Below are 18,167 nucleotides of genomic sequence, written 5' to 3' on the forward strand. Positions count from 1 at the left end.
GCGGATCTACTGGGAGTTGTCGGTGGCCTTGCTTTGACATGGAAGGAGAGATGCAATGTTCAGATTATTAGTTCTGACAACTTTTACATTGTAGTCTCGATGGTGGAAGTGAGCACTAATGTTTCTTGGAATATTATTGGAGTTCATTTGTGTAACACCCTATCACACATAACTTTACACTTAGGATGTAAAACAGAGGTGGCGAGGCGCTATGACCTCTATTTGTAAAATCTTATATATAATATAAGTGAAAGGAAGTTTTATCTAGAGCCTTTGAAGGAAATTTTAAAGCAAGGTGTTAAACAGAAAAGCGCATCACTCGCGTAACCGATAAGCGTAAACTGGAAAGAAATAAGAGTAAAGCAAAACATAAATATATAAAAATAAGAGTTCCAAGATACAGATAACAAGGCTCCTGACCCGGCTCGCGAAGTTAAAACCGGATAGAGCATATAAACATATATATACATATACACACTGGAATCCCAAAAATGACCCAAAAGACTGTTTACGGAACCTGCTTCTCCAAATAAACCTCTAAGAGGGATTTAACATAATATATACATTGGAGATATGAAGTATCTACATATATATATCAAAATCCAAAATAGTAACCCAAGAGACAAGAATTCTTCGCTTCATAAACTTCCAGAATGCCTTAGCGAGGTGCCGCCTGACCTGCATCTGAAAACCACAAATATGTAGGGTGAGAATCAGAGGTTCTCGGCATGGTAATATTGCTCACATAACTAACATATAATGTCTCGAAAAAGTCGAAGGCAATCCTAGAACTTTCGACAATAGATTCAAAATTAAAACCAATATTTAAGATCATAAAATAAGGCAAGGTATCTAAAGGGTTCTAACTTTATCTCAATTCTAACTTAATCCTTAAAATCATCGTCTTTTCTGCAATCCTCCAAAACTCCAATAGAACCACACAGACAAGTAAAACAGACAAAGCAAACACAAGTAGAATACAGGTACGGCAAGAAAATCATATAGCAAGTAAGCATAGTAATTTCACAAAGGCAAACCAAAAAAAAATGCAAACTCAAACAAAACAAACAGATGCATATGATGCATGCCTTTTCTACTGGCCATGAGCTCACGTATCGGTTATCTTGCCAGAATTCGACACACCTGGTAGTTAACCCGGATACCGTCTCTTTGGCATGCCTCCACACTCTTGGGATATAGTGCCTGTCACACTCTCGGGATAAAGTGCACATCGCATTTCCTGGGACAAAGTATTCCCACACACTTGGGATATAGCACCTGCCACACTCTTGGGATATAGGGCCTGTCACACTCATGGGATATAGTGCCCGATACACTTCCCAGTGTAAGGTGCTCCCACACTCTTGGGATATAACGCCCGCTACGCTCTTGGGATATAGTGTCCGACACATCTTACAACAAAGAGAAAACTCAACATACTCATCATCAACAATCTCAATCAGATTTTCATTATCATGTTCATTCATAATCAATTATCATTATTTTCACATTTAACATTTTTAACACCCTTCAATAACAAATTTCTACTTTACAACTTTCCTCAACATCAAATTATTTCGTCCAATAAGTTTATCCACACTCCACAGCCTAAAAATCAACTACCAAACTCTAAATGAGAGATATAAAGATTTTAAAAACTAAAAATCAACTACCAAACTAGAAAAATGATTTAAAAATATAAAAAATAAATCATTTCAGAAAAAAGGGATTGTGCGTACGCACACCTCTACCGTACGTATGCACACGACTAAAAATAGGTGGTTGCATATGCAAATGTTTCAACCCACATAAAATGCTTGCGTCGCGTGTGTTCCTCGCGTACGCATGGCGTAAAATTTAGGGCTTCAAGTCACATAGATCCGGAAACTTGTGCCTTGTTGGTTACATAGTTCGCTGGCACCAAAAAAGACGGAGATGAAGTAGCACAAAGGCACATCGATTGGACGAGGAAGCTTTATAGTTATATGGAACCTTTTGTGTCAAAGTCTCCTAGAAAAGCATATATCAACTATAGAGACCTTGACATTGGGGTGAATAACATTCATGGCTACACATCGTATGAGCAAGCTAGCATTTGAGGTCACAAGTATTTCAACAATAATTTCAAAAGGTTGGCACTTGTCAAGACTAAGGTTGATCCTCTTAACTTCTTTAGGTACGAATAGAGTATACCTATTCTCCTGTTCAAGGCTTAAAGGACAAATATAAAAATTTCTTGATTAATATAATAGGATACTATTTATCCATAGTTTTTATTATAATTATTTAATTAATTATTATTTTAAAAATAATTTGTCACGTAGTAAGTTATTATTGACAAAATAGAGTTTTTCTGAGAAGAAATTTCTTCCTCTTAAAATTTGTACAAAAACCATTAATTCTTCTCTCTAATGATTAGAGTTTTTATGTGTCAGAAAAAAGTGAAGAAAGAACTCACCTTAAAAGTGTTCTTTAAGACTTTAAGATTAAGATTATTATTTGATTTTAATATTTTTTTATTGCATAAGAATATTTTTGTGGTAAAAATGAAAAAGCTTATTTAGTTTTTTAACAAAAATATTCAAAAAGATATATTTAATTTTTTATAATTATTCATTTATTTGTAAATGTATTTTAGTATATATAGTGATATAATAATTAAAAGAAATTAAATGCTGACTAAAATAATATAATCTCCATGGTATTTTTTTATTCGTCTAAATTTTAATTATATCGACACATATTAATTATTAATTAGCTTACTAAAACAAGCACCATTAATTTTTATATGATATAAACAGATACGTGATGGAGATTATTGCTCAAATTTTGGAGGAATATGTCAAAATGAGTTTCTAGTTTCTCCCACTCAAGGCCCATGGTGCTTAGGCTTGTCTCCCTTGTCTGTCCTTTTTTGTGTGTTGATTGTTGAAAAGTTATTATTTCTTAAGAATCTATACATCTTTGCCAGTTGCCATCTATTAAGATCCGTTTGAAAAGTTTCAAAGTAATTTTTTTAATTTTTGATTTATAAAAAATAGTAGTATTAATGTTTGGTATAATTTTTAAAATTAAATTATAATTTTTTAAAAAATTTTTTAGAAATTTATAAAAAAGTTAAAAAAATAACTTTTCTCATAATACTATTATTTTTTATTATATTTCTATAAAATAAGTATTTTTACAATTAAAAATTTAAATATAAAATAACTTATTTAAAAATTATTTTTAATATAATTATTTATTATTTAAATTATTTTTTTAAAAATAATTTAATTAAATTGTTTATCCAAACGAAACCTTAGTCGATATCAATTATCAAGTATAAAAAATTAAAAGTATAAATATGATATGTTCAAGCAAATGCATCCAAATTCCAAAATGTCTCTCCCACATTACCAACTATCATTCATGAAAAGGAAAAATCTGAAAAATAGTTGATAAATTAATAGAAAGGTTGAATATTATAATGTGGATTCTACCCAACACGAAAGCTTAGGTGCTTCATCTTTGGGGTGGTTGCATATAAATATATGGGAAATTCTTCTCAGCGTGCAGAAATTGTGTTGAAAGTACCGAAAGTGTGAATTGGTTAAAGTAGTGGAATCCACCTCTTTGTATTTGTTATTAATAAATTATTTATTTATTAATTATAAAAAATAAAAATATTGTTTATACACTAAAATTAACTAATATATATTTCTATATAAATACATTATAATTTAAATAAAAATTAAAAATAAAAAATAATTTAAATAACTTACTTAAAGGGAGGTTCGTCGTAGATGAAAAATAAAAAATAAGGAGACTACTTTTCTTTTTATAGGTTTCATAAGGTTCCCTATTACTTTAGATAAACTTTATATAATTAATGAAGTTCGCCGTTATAGTGGATAAAGTTACTTCCAATTCAAAAAAAAAATATTCTAAAAATTAAAGATAAAATTATTTATTTTTTAAAAATAAATAATTTTTTAATTTATTTCAAAAAAAATTTCGTAGAATCAACCTCTTTGTATTTGTTATGAATGATTTATCTATTTAATTAATTAATTATAAAAATAAAAATATTATTTATATACTAAAATTAATTAATATATATTTTTATATAAATACATTATAATTTAATTTATTTTTAATAAATATTTATATTTCAATCTACACTAGTGGCATAGTTAAAAATTTATAAAACAAGTACATGAAAAAGCTGGGCACCTCCTCAGTGAACAGTCCCACACAACACTACTTTTGCCTTTCTCGTTCTTCGTCATTATGCGTCGGTGAAATGATCCAATTTTTTTATAAATAATGTACCCGGACAACTAAGACTCCAATCATTGCACTAATATAATGAAATATGAATAAATGAAATTTCTAAATTAGCATGCAAATTAATGAAAATGTTTGATAACAAAAATAATTAATAAAAAATATGAGAGTTGGCACCGTACCTTTAATCCTTCACTGTATATTTAAGATTACTGATATGTGATATCAGATTCTACAAAAATGAAGCACTCAAGTCCATATTTGACTGTTGTTGTAATTGGTCTTTTATTTGCATTAGCATATTCTGCATCTCATACTCATGATCATGAACATTTCCTTCAGTGTCTTCAACTTCAGAACTCCACCTCAATCTCTGAGGTTGTTTACACCCCTTCCAATTCCTCTTACTCCTCTATACTGCAGTTTTCCATTCAAAACCGTAGATTCTTATCCAAAACAACTCCCAAACCCCTTGTCATTGTGACTCCCCTCCATGCTTCCCATGTTCAAGCCACCATAATCTGTTCCCAACTCCATGGCTTGCAGATTCGAACTCGAAGCGGTGGCCATGACCTTGAGGGACTCTCCTATATTTCACAAGTTCCATTTGTTATCATTGATTTCATGAAGTACAGAAATATCCAAGTGGATGTAGAAAAAAGAACTGCATGGGTTCAAGCTGGGGCAACTATAGGTGAACTTTACTATAGCATCAGCAAGAAAAGCAAAACTCTGGCTTTTCCAGCAGGTATATGCCCCTCTGTTGGAGTTGGAGGGCACTTCAGTGGTGGTGGCTATGGATACTTGATGCGTAAATATGGCCTTGCTGCTGATAATATAATTGACGCTCACATGGTTGATGTGAAGGGTAGGTTTCTTGACAGAGAAGCAATGGGTGAGGATCTTTTCTGGGCCATTAGAGGTGGTGGTGGAGCAAGCTTTGGAGTCATCCTAGCATGGAAGGTCAAACTAGTTCCAGTTCCACCAACTGTGACAGTTTTCAGAGTTGAAAGGACTTTGGAGCAAAATGCAACTATGCTCGTTATGAAGTGGCAGATTGTGGCAATTAAACTTCATAAGGACCTAACCATCAGGCTCATATTAACGACAAAAGCCAAATTCGAAGCCCTGTTTCTTGGTGGTAAGGATAAACTCATTCCATTGATGCAAGAACGCTTCCCAGAATTGGGTTTGGTCAACGAAGATTGTACTGAGATGAGTTGGGTAGAGTCAACGGTTTACATGGCTGGATCAAGTAGTAAATCCCTTCAAGTTTTGCTGCAAAGAACTCCAAGCCCGCCACAAAATTACAAAGGGAAATCTGACTTTCTGGAACACCCCATTCCTGAACGTGGTTTAGAAGGAATATGGCAACTATTTAAGGAGAACGGGGACAAAGATGCATTCATGGAACTAGTTCCTTATGGGGGAATAATGGATGAGATTCCTGAGTCCGAACTTCCATATCCACATAGATCCGGAAACTTGTGCCTTGTTGGTTACATAGTTCCCTTGCACCAAGAAGACGGAGATGAAGTAGCACAAAGGCACATCGATTGGACGAGGAAGCTTTATAGTTATATGGAACGTTTTGTGTCAAAGTCTCCTAGAAAAGCATATATCAACTATAGAGACCTTGACATTGGGGTGAATAACATTCATGGCTACACATCGTATGAGCAAGCTAGCATTTGGGGTCACAAGTATTTCAACAGTAATTTCAAAAGGTTGGCACTTGTCAAGACTAAGGTTGATCCTCTTAACTTCTTTCGGTACGAACAAAGTATACCTACTCTCCTGTGTTTAAGGCCTAAGGGACACAAGTAGTATAAAAATTTCTTGCTATAAGAGGGTGTAATAATGAGTGGATTAATAATAAATGGAGGCCACTCGCTTAAATCGTCTTTTTTTAAAGATGTTTTTATATTGTGTTTTAATTGATTTCTGTATAATTTATTCGGTGTTCTTCATTATATATTATTAAATTTCTCAAAAAAATTTCTTTCCAAAAACAATAAAAAACATTTAATTTGGACTATAAAAAAAATAATAGATTAATTATTAGATTTTTTTAAAAGATTATTTACATAAAAAATATATCACATTCATCAAAATATATATATATAAAACAAGCTTTTAAAATTTTTATAAATAAAAAAATAATTAAGATAAGATAAGATAAGATAACTATCATAAGCTATATAAAGGAGAGCCAGAGGTCCTTAGGTACAAACTCATTCTTCATACTTTATACATTTCAGACTGCAGAGTATCTGTGCAGATTCCACCACCCCGGCCACTCCAAGAAGACGATCCGACAACCGTTGCAAGTCCCTGATCCTACAACCACTAACAACAATGGTTCTCAAGATCAGCATTGAACCCAGCATGATCACCGAAGTCGAGACTTACGACCTTACTTCCCGCCATTATCCTTACACCGTTTATGCCGACGACCAACGCATCCTCTGCATCAACACCACCTCTTCCCAAACGCTCTCCAAGTGGCTCACCAACCTCCTCAAGTCCACTCCCAAAAACACCCCGGTCATCGTGGGCGTAACCGCCGAGCACCAATTTACCAAGTACACCAAGCGCGGCGTCAAGGACCACGGCTACGACTTCATCTCCCTCTGCGTTGGCTCTCACTGCCTCCTCTACCCTCTTCTCCAACAAGCCGACTCTTACAAAGCGAAGCAAAATCCTAGGCCCCTCTACGACTTCTTCGCCAACCCTAGGGTTATCGCGGTGGGAATGAAGATCGAAAAGGTGAAGGCAAAACTGGAGAAGCACCACGGGATCGAGCTGAAGAAGGCGTTGGACCTTAGGGCGATGGCGGTGGAAGGGATGAAGGAGGTAGGGGAGAAGGTGGATCTGTGGCAGTACAATCTTGACAAGTTGGCGAAGACAGTGCTGGGGAAGCACTTTGACGTGGTGAGGCTGGAAGAGAAGCTGGACTGGTACGATGAAGAAAGCTCGTGCTGTTATTACAATGTGTATACGGATGAGAAGACAATGTTCATCACCATTGATACTTATCTTTGCTACCTCATTGGTTTCGAGCTGCATGGTATGATCCATGGACATGAAGCAGGTAAGAGCCAAGATTCTAGTAAGTCCAAGAAGAAGGTTAACAAGAAGAAGAACTCATGAGGTGCCTTTGATTTCTAAGATTAGTAATGAGGTAATGCATGCATAGTTTGATTAGAATTTAGAGTAGTATATGACCATGATTCTATCTTTGTTAATAATAGTAACTTTTACCCTTTCAATTCTTATCTGGATTTGGATATAGATTTTTATCATAGAGGCCACTCAAATAAAGACGCTTAAAACGTCTTTTTTTAAAGATGTTTTCATATTGTGTTTTAATTTGTTTCTGTATAATTTATTTGGTATTCTTCATCACATATTATTAAATTTCTCAAAAGATTTTCTTTTCAAAAACAATAAAAAATATTTAATTTAGATTAAAACAAAAAAGTAATAGATTAACATCAATATATATATACTATATATAACAAGCTCAAACCTCTTAAAATTTAGTCACAAAAAAATCTCTTAAAATTTTTATAAATAAAAAAATAATTAATTTATATTCGTAGAATATATAAAATAATTACTATATTATTATTATATTATAGATTAAGATTCATTAATTTAAATTTTCTTTTTATTTTTAATATAAGTATTAGAAATAAATAAAATTTTTATAACTAAAGATAGTGTAACAAAATATATATAATATTAATTAGTTCTTAAAAAATTCTAAAAAAATAGTTTCTTTTATTTTAGTAAAATAACTATTTATTAAAGTAGACAAATTAATTATTTTCTTCTCATATACAATTTTTTTAAGACATAAAAGTAATTAATTAGGACATTGGTTAAGATAATTAAAGTCACTATTTCATTAAATTTTTAATTTAAAGAAAAATCCTAGTTAATTTTCGTATAGAAATTTTGAATTTGAAAACATTGATAAAAATTATGTTGAATTTTGATTTATTTGATTCTCATTTAAATTAATCACTACATAAGTTAAAGTTCTATTTTGAAGTTATATTCGAGCTTTAATCTGATTTTTAAAGTTTCAATTTACTTAGTTTGATTTTTTAACTTAGGTATTCGTGACTCATATTAGGGTTTTAAGTGTTTAGTTAAAAAAATAAAGTAAAAAAATTTCAATTGTCACATCAAATAGTCGCTAGAATGTATAATGTAGCAGTCGTTAGTCCATCTCAGCATGTCGTTAACGATTTTGTGAGACAGTGACAAAAATAAGATTAGAAACCAATGTGAGTCATAACTATTAAGTTGGAAGACTAAATTGAGTAAATCGAAATTTTTGAAATTAGATTAAAACATAGTTGTTAGAACTGAACCAGTGATCGAACCGGTCAAGTTACTGGTTCACTGGTTTATTGGTTCAACCGATAAATCACTGGTTGGACCGATAAAACCGGTCTCACGTAAATATAAAATATAAAATAGTTAAAAACTTAAAATTAAAATTTGAAATACATATCTTCACTAACATTTTATGAAGAATCAAGTCTCAACTTCTAAAAATAACTAATATAAAAAAACTATAAAATTTTAATACTACAATAGTATCTTATTTTGACACAATAAAAAAATAATTAATTCACAAATCCTATCATCTAACTATAATATCAGTAAATTTTAATACTAACATCAAAACAAATAACCTTAATCACAATACTAGCAATAAAATAGATCAAGTAAATTAATAAATTTTTAGTAAAATTTATATTTATATTAATAATGGTATATAATTAAAATATAATTAATTTTAAAAATAGAAAAAATAAAAATTAAATTAAATTAGATATTTATGTATACTATATAATTAGTATTTGTCAAATATAATACTTAGAAGTGTAATGGCTAAGTGGCAAGTAGAGGTTGTTTTTGCTCCAAGGTTCTTGGTTCGAGACTTTGTGGAGACATTTTAAAAAATTTGTTCGGTTAGACCGGTTTGCACCAGTTCTTACCGGTTCACACCGGTTTTATTCCTTAAACGGTCTAAGGAGTAAACTGAACCGGACCAGGATCCGGTTCTAGTCCGATTTACTAATTTTCCGGTCGAACCAGCTGATCCAGTTTGATTTTTACAACTATGAATTGAGATATGAACATAATTTCAGAGACCAACAAGTATTAAATTAAGTTGTTTTAGAGACCAACAAGTATTAAATTAAGTTGTTTTAATTGTAATTAAGATCTAATAATGGTTTATAATAAAAGAAGCATTCTTTTGCAATACTGAACCTATAGTAGTAGTTAGGGGTGTTCATAAATTAGATCATATCCATATAAATTCACAGTATTTATCCGTATCTATCTGTAATTTGAGGATGTGATCTGATCTGTAATTAGATTGGATTGAATTGAATCCACACTCTAATCAGATAGAAGTAAATATGTTTAAAAAAATAAGCAAAAAAATTATTGACTTTTTTTTATAAAAATAAAAATTTTTAATATTTTTTTATTTTATGGATATATTTTATATCTGATCCAAACATAAAAAGTGCGAATATCGAATTTGATCTAATGAGTTTAGTGCGGATTGGATCGAAATTTCAGCCATATCCCATCTGTAAACACCCATAGCAATAATAACTAAAAAATTATAATGATTATATTTTTAACTAAGAGGAAGTGCCAAAAAAAATACTAAATACAAGAACATTTAATCAAATATTAAAAGACAATTTTACTTTAAAACAATTGGACTTTTTTTTGCTCATATATATATATATATATATATATATATATATATATATATATATATATATATATATATATATATAATAATAAAAATAATATGATAATAATTTTATATATCACACAAATATAAACGTTTTTTTTCTATGATCTTAAGAAAGGTTTTGTAAGTCCCTAACCTTGTTATCGATTTTTGTAGTGTTAGGCTGTTAGCCCTCATATTATCAATTTGATTTATATATAATTTGGATGATAAATTATTTGGTGACGTGCTTCATTTTTTACTGTGATATACTTGTTTATTATTATTATTATTATTATTATTATTATTATTATTATTATTATTATTAGTAAAAAATAACAGGCCAAATTATTGCCATAACATAATAGAAGTATGGAAGTTTATCATTTTTCTCTAATGGAGGAAACAAAATTCTTTTCAATAGTTTATTTAATGTTTAGTAGAATAAAAATAAATTTTATTAAAATAAATTTTAGTACGAGTTTAATATTTTTATTCATCATAAAATATTTATAAAATTACTTATAGATAAATTTTGGAAAAAATAAAAAAACCATGATTTTTTATTTTATTTTTTAATAATATTAATTTTTTATCGTATATAATTATTCAATTATTTTTTAATTATATATAAATAAATTACTCTTAATAAGAATTTTTTTGTTATTCAATTATCTTTTTTAAAAAATAATTAATTATTAAAATAATTAAATTTTTCACAACAAAAATAATAAAAAATTATGAACAAAAACCATCCTGATAATTTTTTGTATTTTTATTCATATTTTAATATAAACATAAATATAATTTAATTATATTATTTATGAAATGTGACTATAGATGTAGATAAAATTTAGTTATATTAATTATATATAGTTTAATTGTATTGTATTGCTTATAAAGTTAGATTATAATTATGACAATAGAATTTTTTTTGTATTTTTATATGTGTGACTAATTGGTGATGTTAAAATATTACTCTTAATTATAAATAAGGTTTATAATTTAAAAAATCAAAGACTCAATTAAAAAGATACGAAAAAATGATGTTAAAATATTCTAACTCTTTAAAATAAAAATATTTGAAATTCAATTAAAAATTATTTAAAATTTAAACTCAATAAAAATTTATATTCAATGTGTTTTGTATTAAATATATTTAATAACCTATTATATCATATTGGTTGAAATTAGTTTTTATAATGTTAATTTTTTAATAACACTTTATTAGAAAAAACCATCTTTTCAAAATTTTTTAAAAACTAATTAATATTATATATATTTTGTTACATTACATCTTGTTATAAAAAAATTATTTATTTTTAATGCTTATATTAAAAATAAAAATAAAATTTAAATTAGTAAATTTTAATCTATAATATAATAATAATATAGTAATTATTTTATATATTATACAAATAAAAATTAATTATTTTTTTATTTATAAAAATTTTAAGAGCTTGTTTTATATATATATATATATATATATATATATATATGATGAATGTGATATATTTTTTTATGTAAATAATTTTTTAAAAAAATCTAATAGTTAATCTATTATCTTTTTTGTTATAGTTCAAATTAAATGTTTTTTATTATTTTTGGAAAGAAAATCTTTTGAGGAATTTAATAATATGTGATGAAGAATATCGAATAAATTATACAGAAATCAATTAAAATACAACATAAAAACATCTTTAAAAAAAGATATTTTAAACGTCTTTATTTGAGTGGCCTCTATAATAAATTTGTGTGATAGTAATATAACGAAGATGATGATAATGTATTGATAAATGTTCTTGGCTGTGTATTTAGCATAAAGTTATCTTATTATGCATTCTTTAGCCATAGCTGAAATAATCACAAGTATAGATAATTGGGTGTAATTATATTTGATCTGATAAATCCAATCTTAATTTATTTGGTCATTGATTTTGGACTTACGCAATTTTAACTAACTTAATTATCTGATTAGGTTTTTAATGGAGATGTGTTTCGACAAATTTAGCGCACGCTCGCCAAATTTTAATTTTTTGTTTTTGGAATCATTTATCAATAATATCTATTAAATATTATTTTGTCAGCATCAAAATCTTTTAGATACCAATTTATTATTTATTTCTTCTTCGAAAACACGATTCTTTATCAATTAGATCAAAACTTATATAGTATAAATTTAAAGATATTATATTATTTATGGATTGAACTATTTATTTATTTGTTAATACTTTTCAAAAGATAGTATTATATAGCGTAATTTTAAACTTTTTCTTTAGTTATATGTATTTGAAAATAATTAAAAAAATAAAAAATTAAGAATAAAAATACAAAAGCTATGGCATAAAGTTATAAATGAATTTTATTAATTATGATATATATTAAATAAAAATACTAGACATCCAATTTTTTTCAAACCGAATGCAACTAAGTCTAATTTAATAGGTTGTTTATAAAGATATAAGTTTATAGATCTTTTTTTGTATGGAATGAAAAAGAAATTAAAAAAATTAGTATCCACATTTTGAACAACAATTAAATAATAAAAAATAACTATAAAAAGAATTTATACTTTCTCTATATAATTTTAATCTGTATAGTAGAGTGCCCATTATTATCATCATCATATCATCATCAGGATCATCATTATCACCTCTTCTTCCTCCATCTATCTTCTCCTCTTCGTTTTCTTCTTCTTTCATCGTTATCATTATTATCTTTTTCTTTATCTTCTTATTAAATTTTGACCAAATTTTTGTATATAAGTGGTTGTGAATAATTTTTGCAAGTTAATTTAATTATTAACATTGTTTTCCATAATTTAAATTCATAGAATTAATCATTTCAAACATCTTCAATTTATAAAATAGTTCTATTTTTAATAGCTCTATAAAAATATCTGTTACTTATTCTTTTGTAGGATAATATATTTTATCACAACTTCTTTTTCATTTACTAATTAACTCTCTAATTGTATGAAATGGAACATTAATATGTTTGGATCTTTTATGAAACATTGAATTATTGCAAAATGCAATAATTGACTTGTTATCATAAAATATCATTGTTGGAGTATTTTATTTTTCGTTCAATCTGTTAAGAATTCTTCTTAGTTATACTGCTTGTATTGCACAATTTGTTGTTGCTATATATTCTGCTTCTACTGTAGAGAGAGTAACCACTGGTTATTTTTTTTATGACCATGAAATTATACCAAAACCAAAGTGAAAAAATCTTGAAGTACTTTCTCTTATTTTAATATCTCCAACCCAATCACTATCAGTGTAACCGACAAGATTCATTTTATTAGTATTTTCATAATAGATACCATCATCTAAAGTACCTTTGATATATCGAAGAATCTACTATTTACAAATGGTTGGTACAAGACTCTTTCATAAATCTACTAAGTAATCCAACTCCGATCCAAACACAATATCTAATCTAGTCGTCATCAAGTAACTTAGACTTTCAATCAAATTTTTATAATAAGTGGGATAGATTTACTATTCTTCCTTTATCTTCTCTCAACAACTTGAACTTTTTTCTATGGAAGTAGGAATTGGTTTTAAATGTTTCATCTAAAATTTTTTCAAAATATCATTTGCATATTTTTCTGTAAAATGAAGATTCTATCATCTTTCTGAATAATTTCAATACCAAGAAAATATGATATCAATCTCATATCCGTCATTTTAAAGTGTTTTATCATAACATCCCTAAATTATGCAATTATCTTCAAATTATTGCCAATAAAGATTAAATTGTCAATATAAAAATACACCACATCAATATATCTCGAGGTTCAATAAACTTGATGTACAAATTATGCTCGAATAGACATCTTTTAAAATCATTCTCGGTGAAATAAGAATCAATGTTCTTGTACCACGCTCTTGGTGCGTGCTTGTTTTAACCCATACAAAACTTTTTTTAACTTGTAAACTTTATCTTCTTTTTCAAGAACTTCATATTCTACAAGTTGCTCAACATACACCTCTTTTAAAGTGTCATTTAGAAATGCTAACTTAATATTCATCTGATGTATGTTCCACTTATTTTGGATCGAGAGTGAAATAAGCATTTGAATAATATCTAATCTAGTACCAGGAGCAAATATTTTAAAGTAGTCAATATTTAATTTTTTTTTTTGTATCACTTAACAACTAATTTTGTTTTGAAATGATCAATTTTACTGTTAGATTTATACTTAATTTTGTAAATCCACTTTACTCTAATTAACTTTTTATTTGTTAATAAATCTGTCAATTCTATATGTCATTCTTTTCAATAGTATGAATTTTCTCATCGAAAATAAAACATGTTTTTAATGTTTTCTTTTCCTATTTTTTGTGGGTTATTGAGTGTAGTCACTGAAATATCAAAAATTTAAAATGAAATAATAGATTAGATAAAGATGTGTGCATAGTGCACTTAAAAGAAAAATGATTTTTAAATATTATATGTAGGTAAATAATATAATAAGTAAATTATGTTTTATTTTTTCTTAATTTAAATAAATTAATTTTATTTTTTTTAGTCTTATTTAATTTTTTATATTTTTATATATTTAATTATTTACTTAATTTACTATTATTTGTTAAGTTTGTATGTTATTATACTTTAGTTTGTATATTTAATTTTTTTTATTAATCAACTATTTAATTATAATTTTGTGTTATTTATACTACAATATTACTACTATTATTCTGAATTTTAATATATTATTTTGAATTGAAATAATTTTTATATTTTATAAAAATTATAAATTGTAATTTATATTCTTTTGCTAAATATATTTTTAATTATAAAAACTTATTTGGCCATTTGAATTATGGATAAGTTTAAATCATTGATATATTTTTTAAAAGAAAGATCAAGAGGGAATGAAGATACTTCTATTATTATTCCAACCTTTGAGGGTCATTAAATTTCATTACTTCAAGTTTTCTATTGAATAGCTCACAGCGTCCACGACTTTTTCCTAATCAACTGGATGTTTTTCATTTGGAAAGAAATTCCGAAATGCGACCAATAATTTGAAAGTTTTCTCCAAATCAAAGAGATAAAATTCGTCGGGCTAATATTAAAATTGGGCCAAATAAACTAATTCTTAATAACTATCGATATTTTTTGGTGATAAAAATTATCGTCGTTTTCAAGTTTCATAGTTTAAATTATTCCCATCTTGGTTAGGATATTTGAAAGGCGTTGGTACATTTTTTTGAATTGTGCAGCAAGTTAAAAAAACGAGAAAATAAAAAATTTATCACATGATTAATAGATTAATACGTCTTGTTTTGACTCTACCAATGTTTACAGCAACAACAGAAAAAACTTTTTGAGCAATAAAATTTGTTAAGATAAGACTCCGAAATAAGATGACCGATTAATTTTTTACAAACAATTTAATTATCTATATAGAAAAAGAACTAGCAGTTTTTTTTACACAAATTCAATAATATATAAAAATAATTTTAAAAATAAATGTCAAATAGTCTTTTTATGATACAAAATTATAAGTGATAATTTTTATATATTATTGTCTTACTTTATTCATGTATGTTTATTTATTTATAAAATTATTTTGTTATTTTATTAAAAAAATGTATAATAAATAAGTATTGCATATATATATATATATGTCAACAAAGATAAGATTAATAGCATATATATATATATATATATATATATATATATATATATATATATATATATCTTTATATGAATATTTAATTGAAATTATATATTTAATTTTTTTTAGTTTTATTATTAAAAATAATAATATAAAATATTTTTAGTAAATTATTAAACGTGAGCCTCTCTAAATAATTAGTCTAACTCCATCTTTGATAATCTACTAATTTCAAAAGGTTGGCCCTTGTCAAGACTAAAGTTGATCCTCTTAATTTTTTTAGGTGCAAACCGAGTATACCTACTCTCATGTTTATGGCCTAAGGGACACAAATAATATACAAACTAGTATTTATTTTCACCCGTAATAATATTATAAAAATATAAATTTTTTAAAATCACGTCGATCTTGATGTTATAAATTATGACACAAAAAATTTATAACATTAACTACTTTTATAAAAAGATTGTAAGAGATAAAAGTCTCCGTCGGTTAAAAAGACAAGATTCTTTGTAAATAAAAAACAAATAATAAATTTTTTAGTTACTATTTTCATATGAAAGAGTTTAATTTTTTACTAATAATTAATTTTAATATTTATTTCTAAAATTTGAAAAAAATTAATATATATATATTTTTATATCTAATTAGGTGTTAAGTCTCTTGCACAAATAGAAATAATTAAATTTTATATTTATTATTTAAAAATAATTTTTTTTTCTCTATATATAAAAAAGTATAATTAGATATTAGTATAAAAAATTTATTTTTTTAAAAGATAATTAAATATTAATTCTAACTTTTAATCATAATATTAATAATTTTTAAATTATATGTAATAAATATTAAAAAAATAAAAAAAAATTTAAAAAATAAACAATAAAACTTTAAAATTAAATAAAAATATATGTATATAATAACATTTTTTATTTAATAATAGAAGAATGATTCAGATGCATCGAAGCATTTTTAGAAATGTTGTGGTTATTATGGTTATTATAGAAGGATGTTTTTAACTTTGCATCTATTGGTCTTCATTTCTTACTTTGGTGTTTAATTTATTTTTTAGGATTTTAGATTCTATGTGATATGTACTTAGAGGAGATTAACTATTCTAATGATAATGTTAGTGGCATTACAAATTCTCTGACAAAAAGAGCGTATGTAATTATGACATTTTCATGAAATTATTAGTAATAAAATAGTAGTAGTATTTATATGTATATGCAAATAAAATTGAAATATTTGTGGATTATGAGATATACTTTTTAGTTTTTTTTTATTTTTTATTTTGTAACAGTTTGTTATGCAAAACGTATAAATACTGAACAATAGCCTCGAACAATTTTATACATTATACAATAAATTTTTATAAACGAGGATTTTTGAAATTAAAAGTAACCAACTATTAGTATCAATGATATACACCAACAAATTATTATAAAGAATTAACAGCGCGCGAGCCTTACTCATAGTCTAATTCCTATTACATACGTTCATGGTCGTCATCATCATGACATCATCATCGGGTGCTATTTAAGAAAATGTTTGAGTAGCTACTCAAGTTGCTTACTTGCATGCTCCTGCTCCTGCTCCTGCTGGATAGGATCCAAATTATCAGGTTGGATGTGGTTTATTTGTCAACATTTATATTAATATATTCGTCATTGCTACTATTCTTTTCTTCCTATATTTCCTTTTCCGTGAATGGTGCAGTAGTTGCGGGAGACTCATTAGATGCATTTGCATGAACAAGTTATCATAATAATATTTATAAAGAGAAATATTAGAAGAATAATAAAATTTATTATTTTCGACCAATCTACGTTAGTTAATTAATAATATTTAAAAGTATGGATTAAAGATATATTATTAGAATATGAAATTATTTGTGATGCTAGTTATTTTGGTTCAGGTGATAGTGTTGGTTTTGCCTGTATTATTAGAGATTGTAATGGGAATTGGCAAATGGAGTGTTTAGAAATGATTAAGAGTAATAGTATTCTTCAAAGAGAATTGTTTGCTATTTGGAGAGAATATTTCTTAACTTGGGATGTGGGTCAACGAGATGTTATTTGTGAGACGGATTGTGTGGAAGCATTTAATCTTGTTACTCAAGATGGTTTTAGGTTTATTGATCCATTGATACTCAAAATAAGAGATATCATGTATTGGAATTGGCATGTTGACTTTCATTTGATTATTAGAGATGCAAATACGGTGGCAGATACTATGGCAAAGATGGCGATGAAGTTACAACTTTTTCATGTAGAGCTTCCTTCACCTTGGGAGAAGTTTAAGAGTAATCTTAAACGGGACTGTCTCTCTATTTAAGCAATTCATTTATTTTGTTTTTCTTTGTTTAGAGTTTAGTTTATTTCGGTCACCAAAAAAAGAATATTAGATTAAAAGAATTTGATTGATGACTAAAAATACTGACCAAACATAAATTTTGTTGGTCCATAAGCTATTTTCTTTAGAAAAATA

The 18,167-nt window shown here is 26.8% G+C and overlaps 1 protein-coding gene across 1 annotated transcript; it reads left to right on the plus strand.

The window, feature by feature from the left end:
- The first annotated feature begins 4,509 nt into the window (after positions 1-4,509).
- On the plus strand, positions 4,510-18,014 carry LOC130967266 (tetrahydroberberine oxidase-like). The gene is made up of 3 exons (XM_057892085.1): positions 4,510-6,041; positions 6,531-7,363; positions 17,596-18,014. The coding sequence occupies exons 1-3, from the start codon at positions 4,510-4,512 to the stop codon at positions 18,012-18,014; spliced, it is 2,784 nt and encodes a 927-aa protein (XP_057748068.1).
- The last annotated feature ends 153 nt before the right edge of the window (positions 18,015-18,167 follow it).

This window comes from Arachis stenosperma, chromosome 3 (assembly GCF_014773155.1).
Source record: "Arachis stenosperma cultivar V10309 chromosome 3, arast.V10309.gnm1.PFL2, whole genome shotgun sequence".
NCBI classification, from domain to species: domain Eukaryota; kingdom Viridiplantae; phylum Streptophyta; class Magnoliopsida; order Fabales; family Fabaceae; genus Arachis; species Arachis stenosperma.

Bases quoted from the DNA above. Each gene is read 5' to 3' on its own strand.
- LOC130967266 (XM_057892085.1), top strand. From the start codon at position 4,510: ATGAAGCACTCAAGTCCATATTTGACTGTTGTTGTAATTGGTCTTTTA. The intron at 6,042-6,530 runs GTACGAACAAAG...TATACATTTCAG, and splicing joins GATCCTCTTAACTTCTTTCG to ACTGCAGAGTATCTGTGCAG. The intron at 7,364-17,595 runs GTAAGAGCCAAG...ATTTTGGTTCAG, and splicing joins GATCCATGGACATGAAGCAG to GTGATAGTGTTGGTTTTGCC.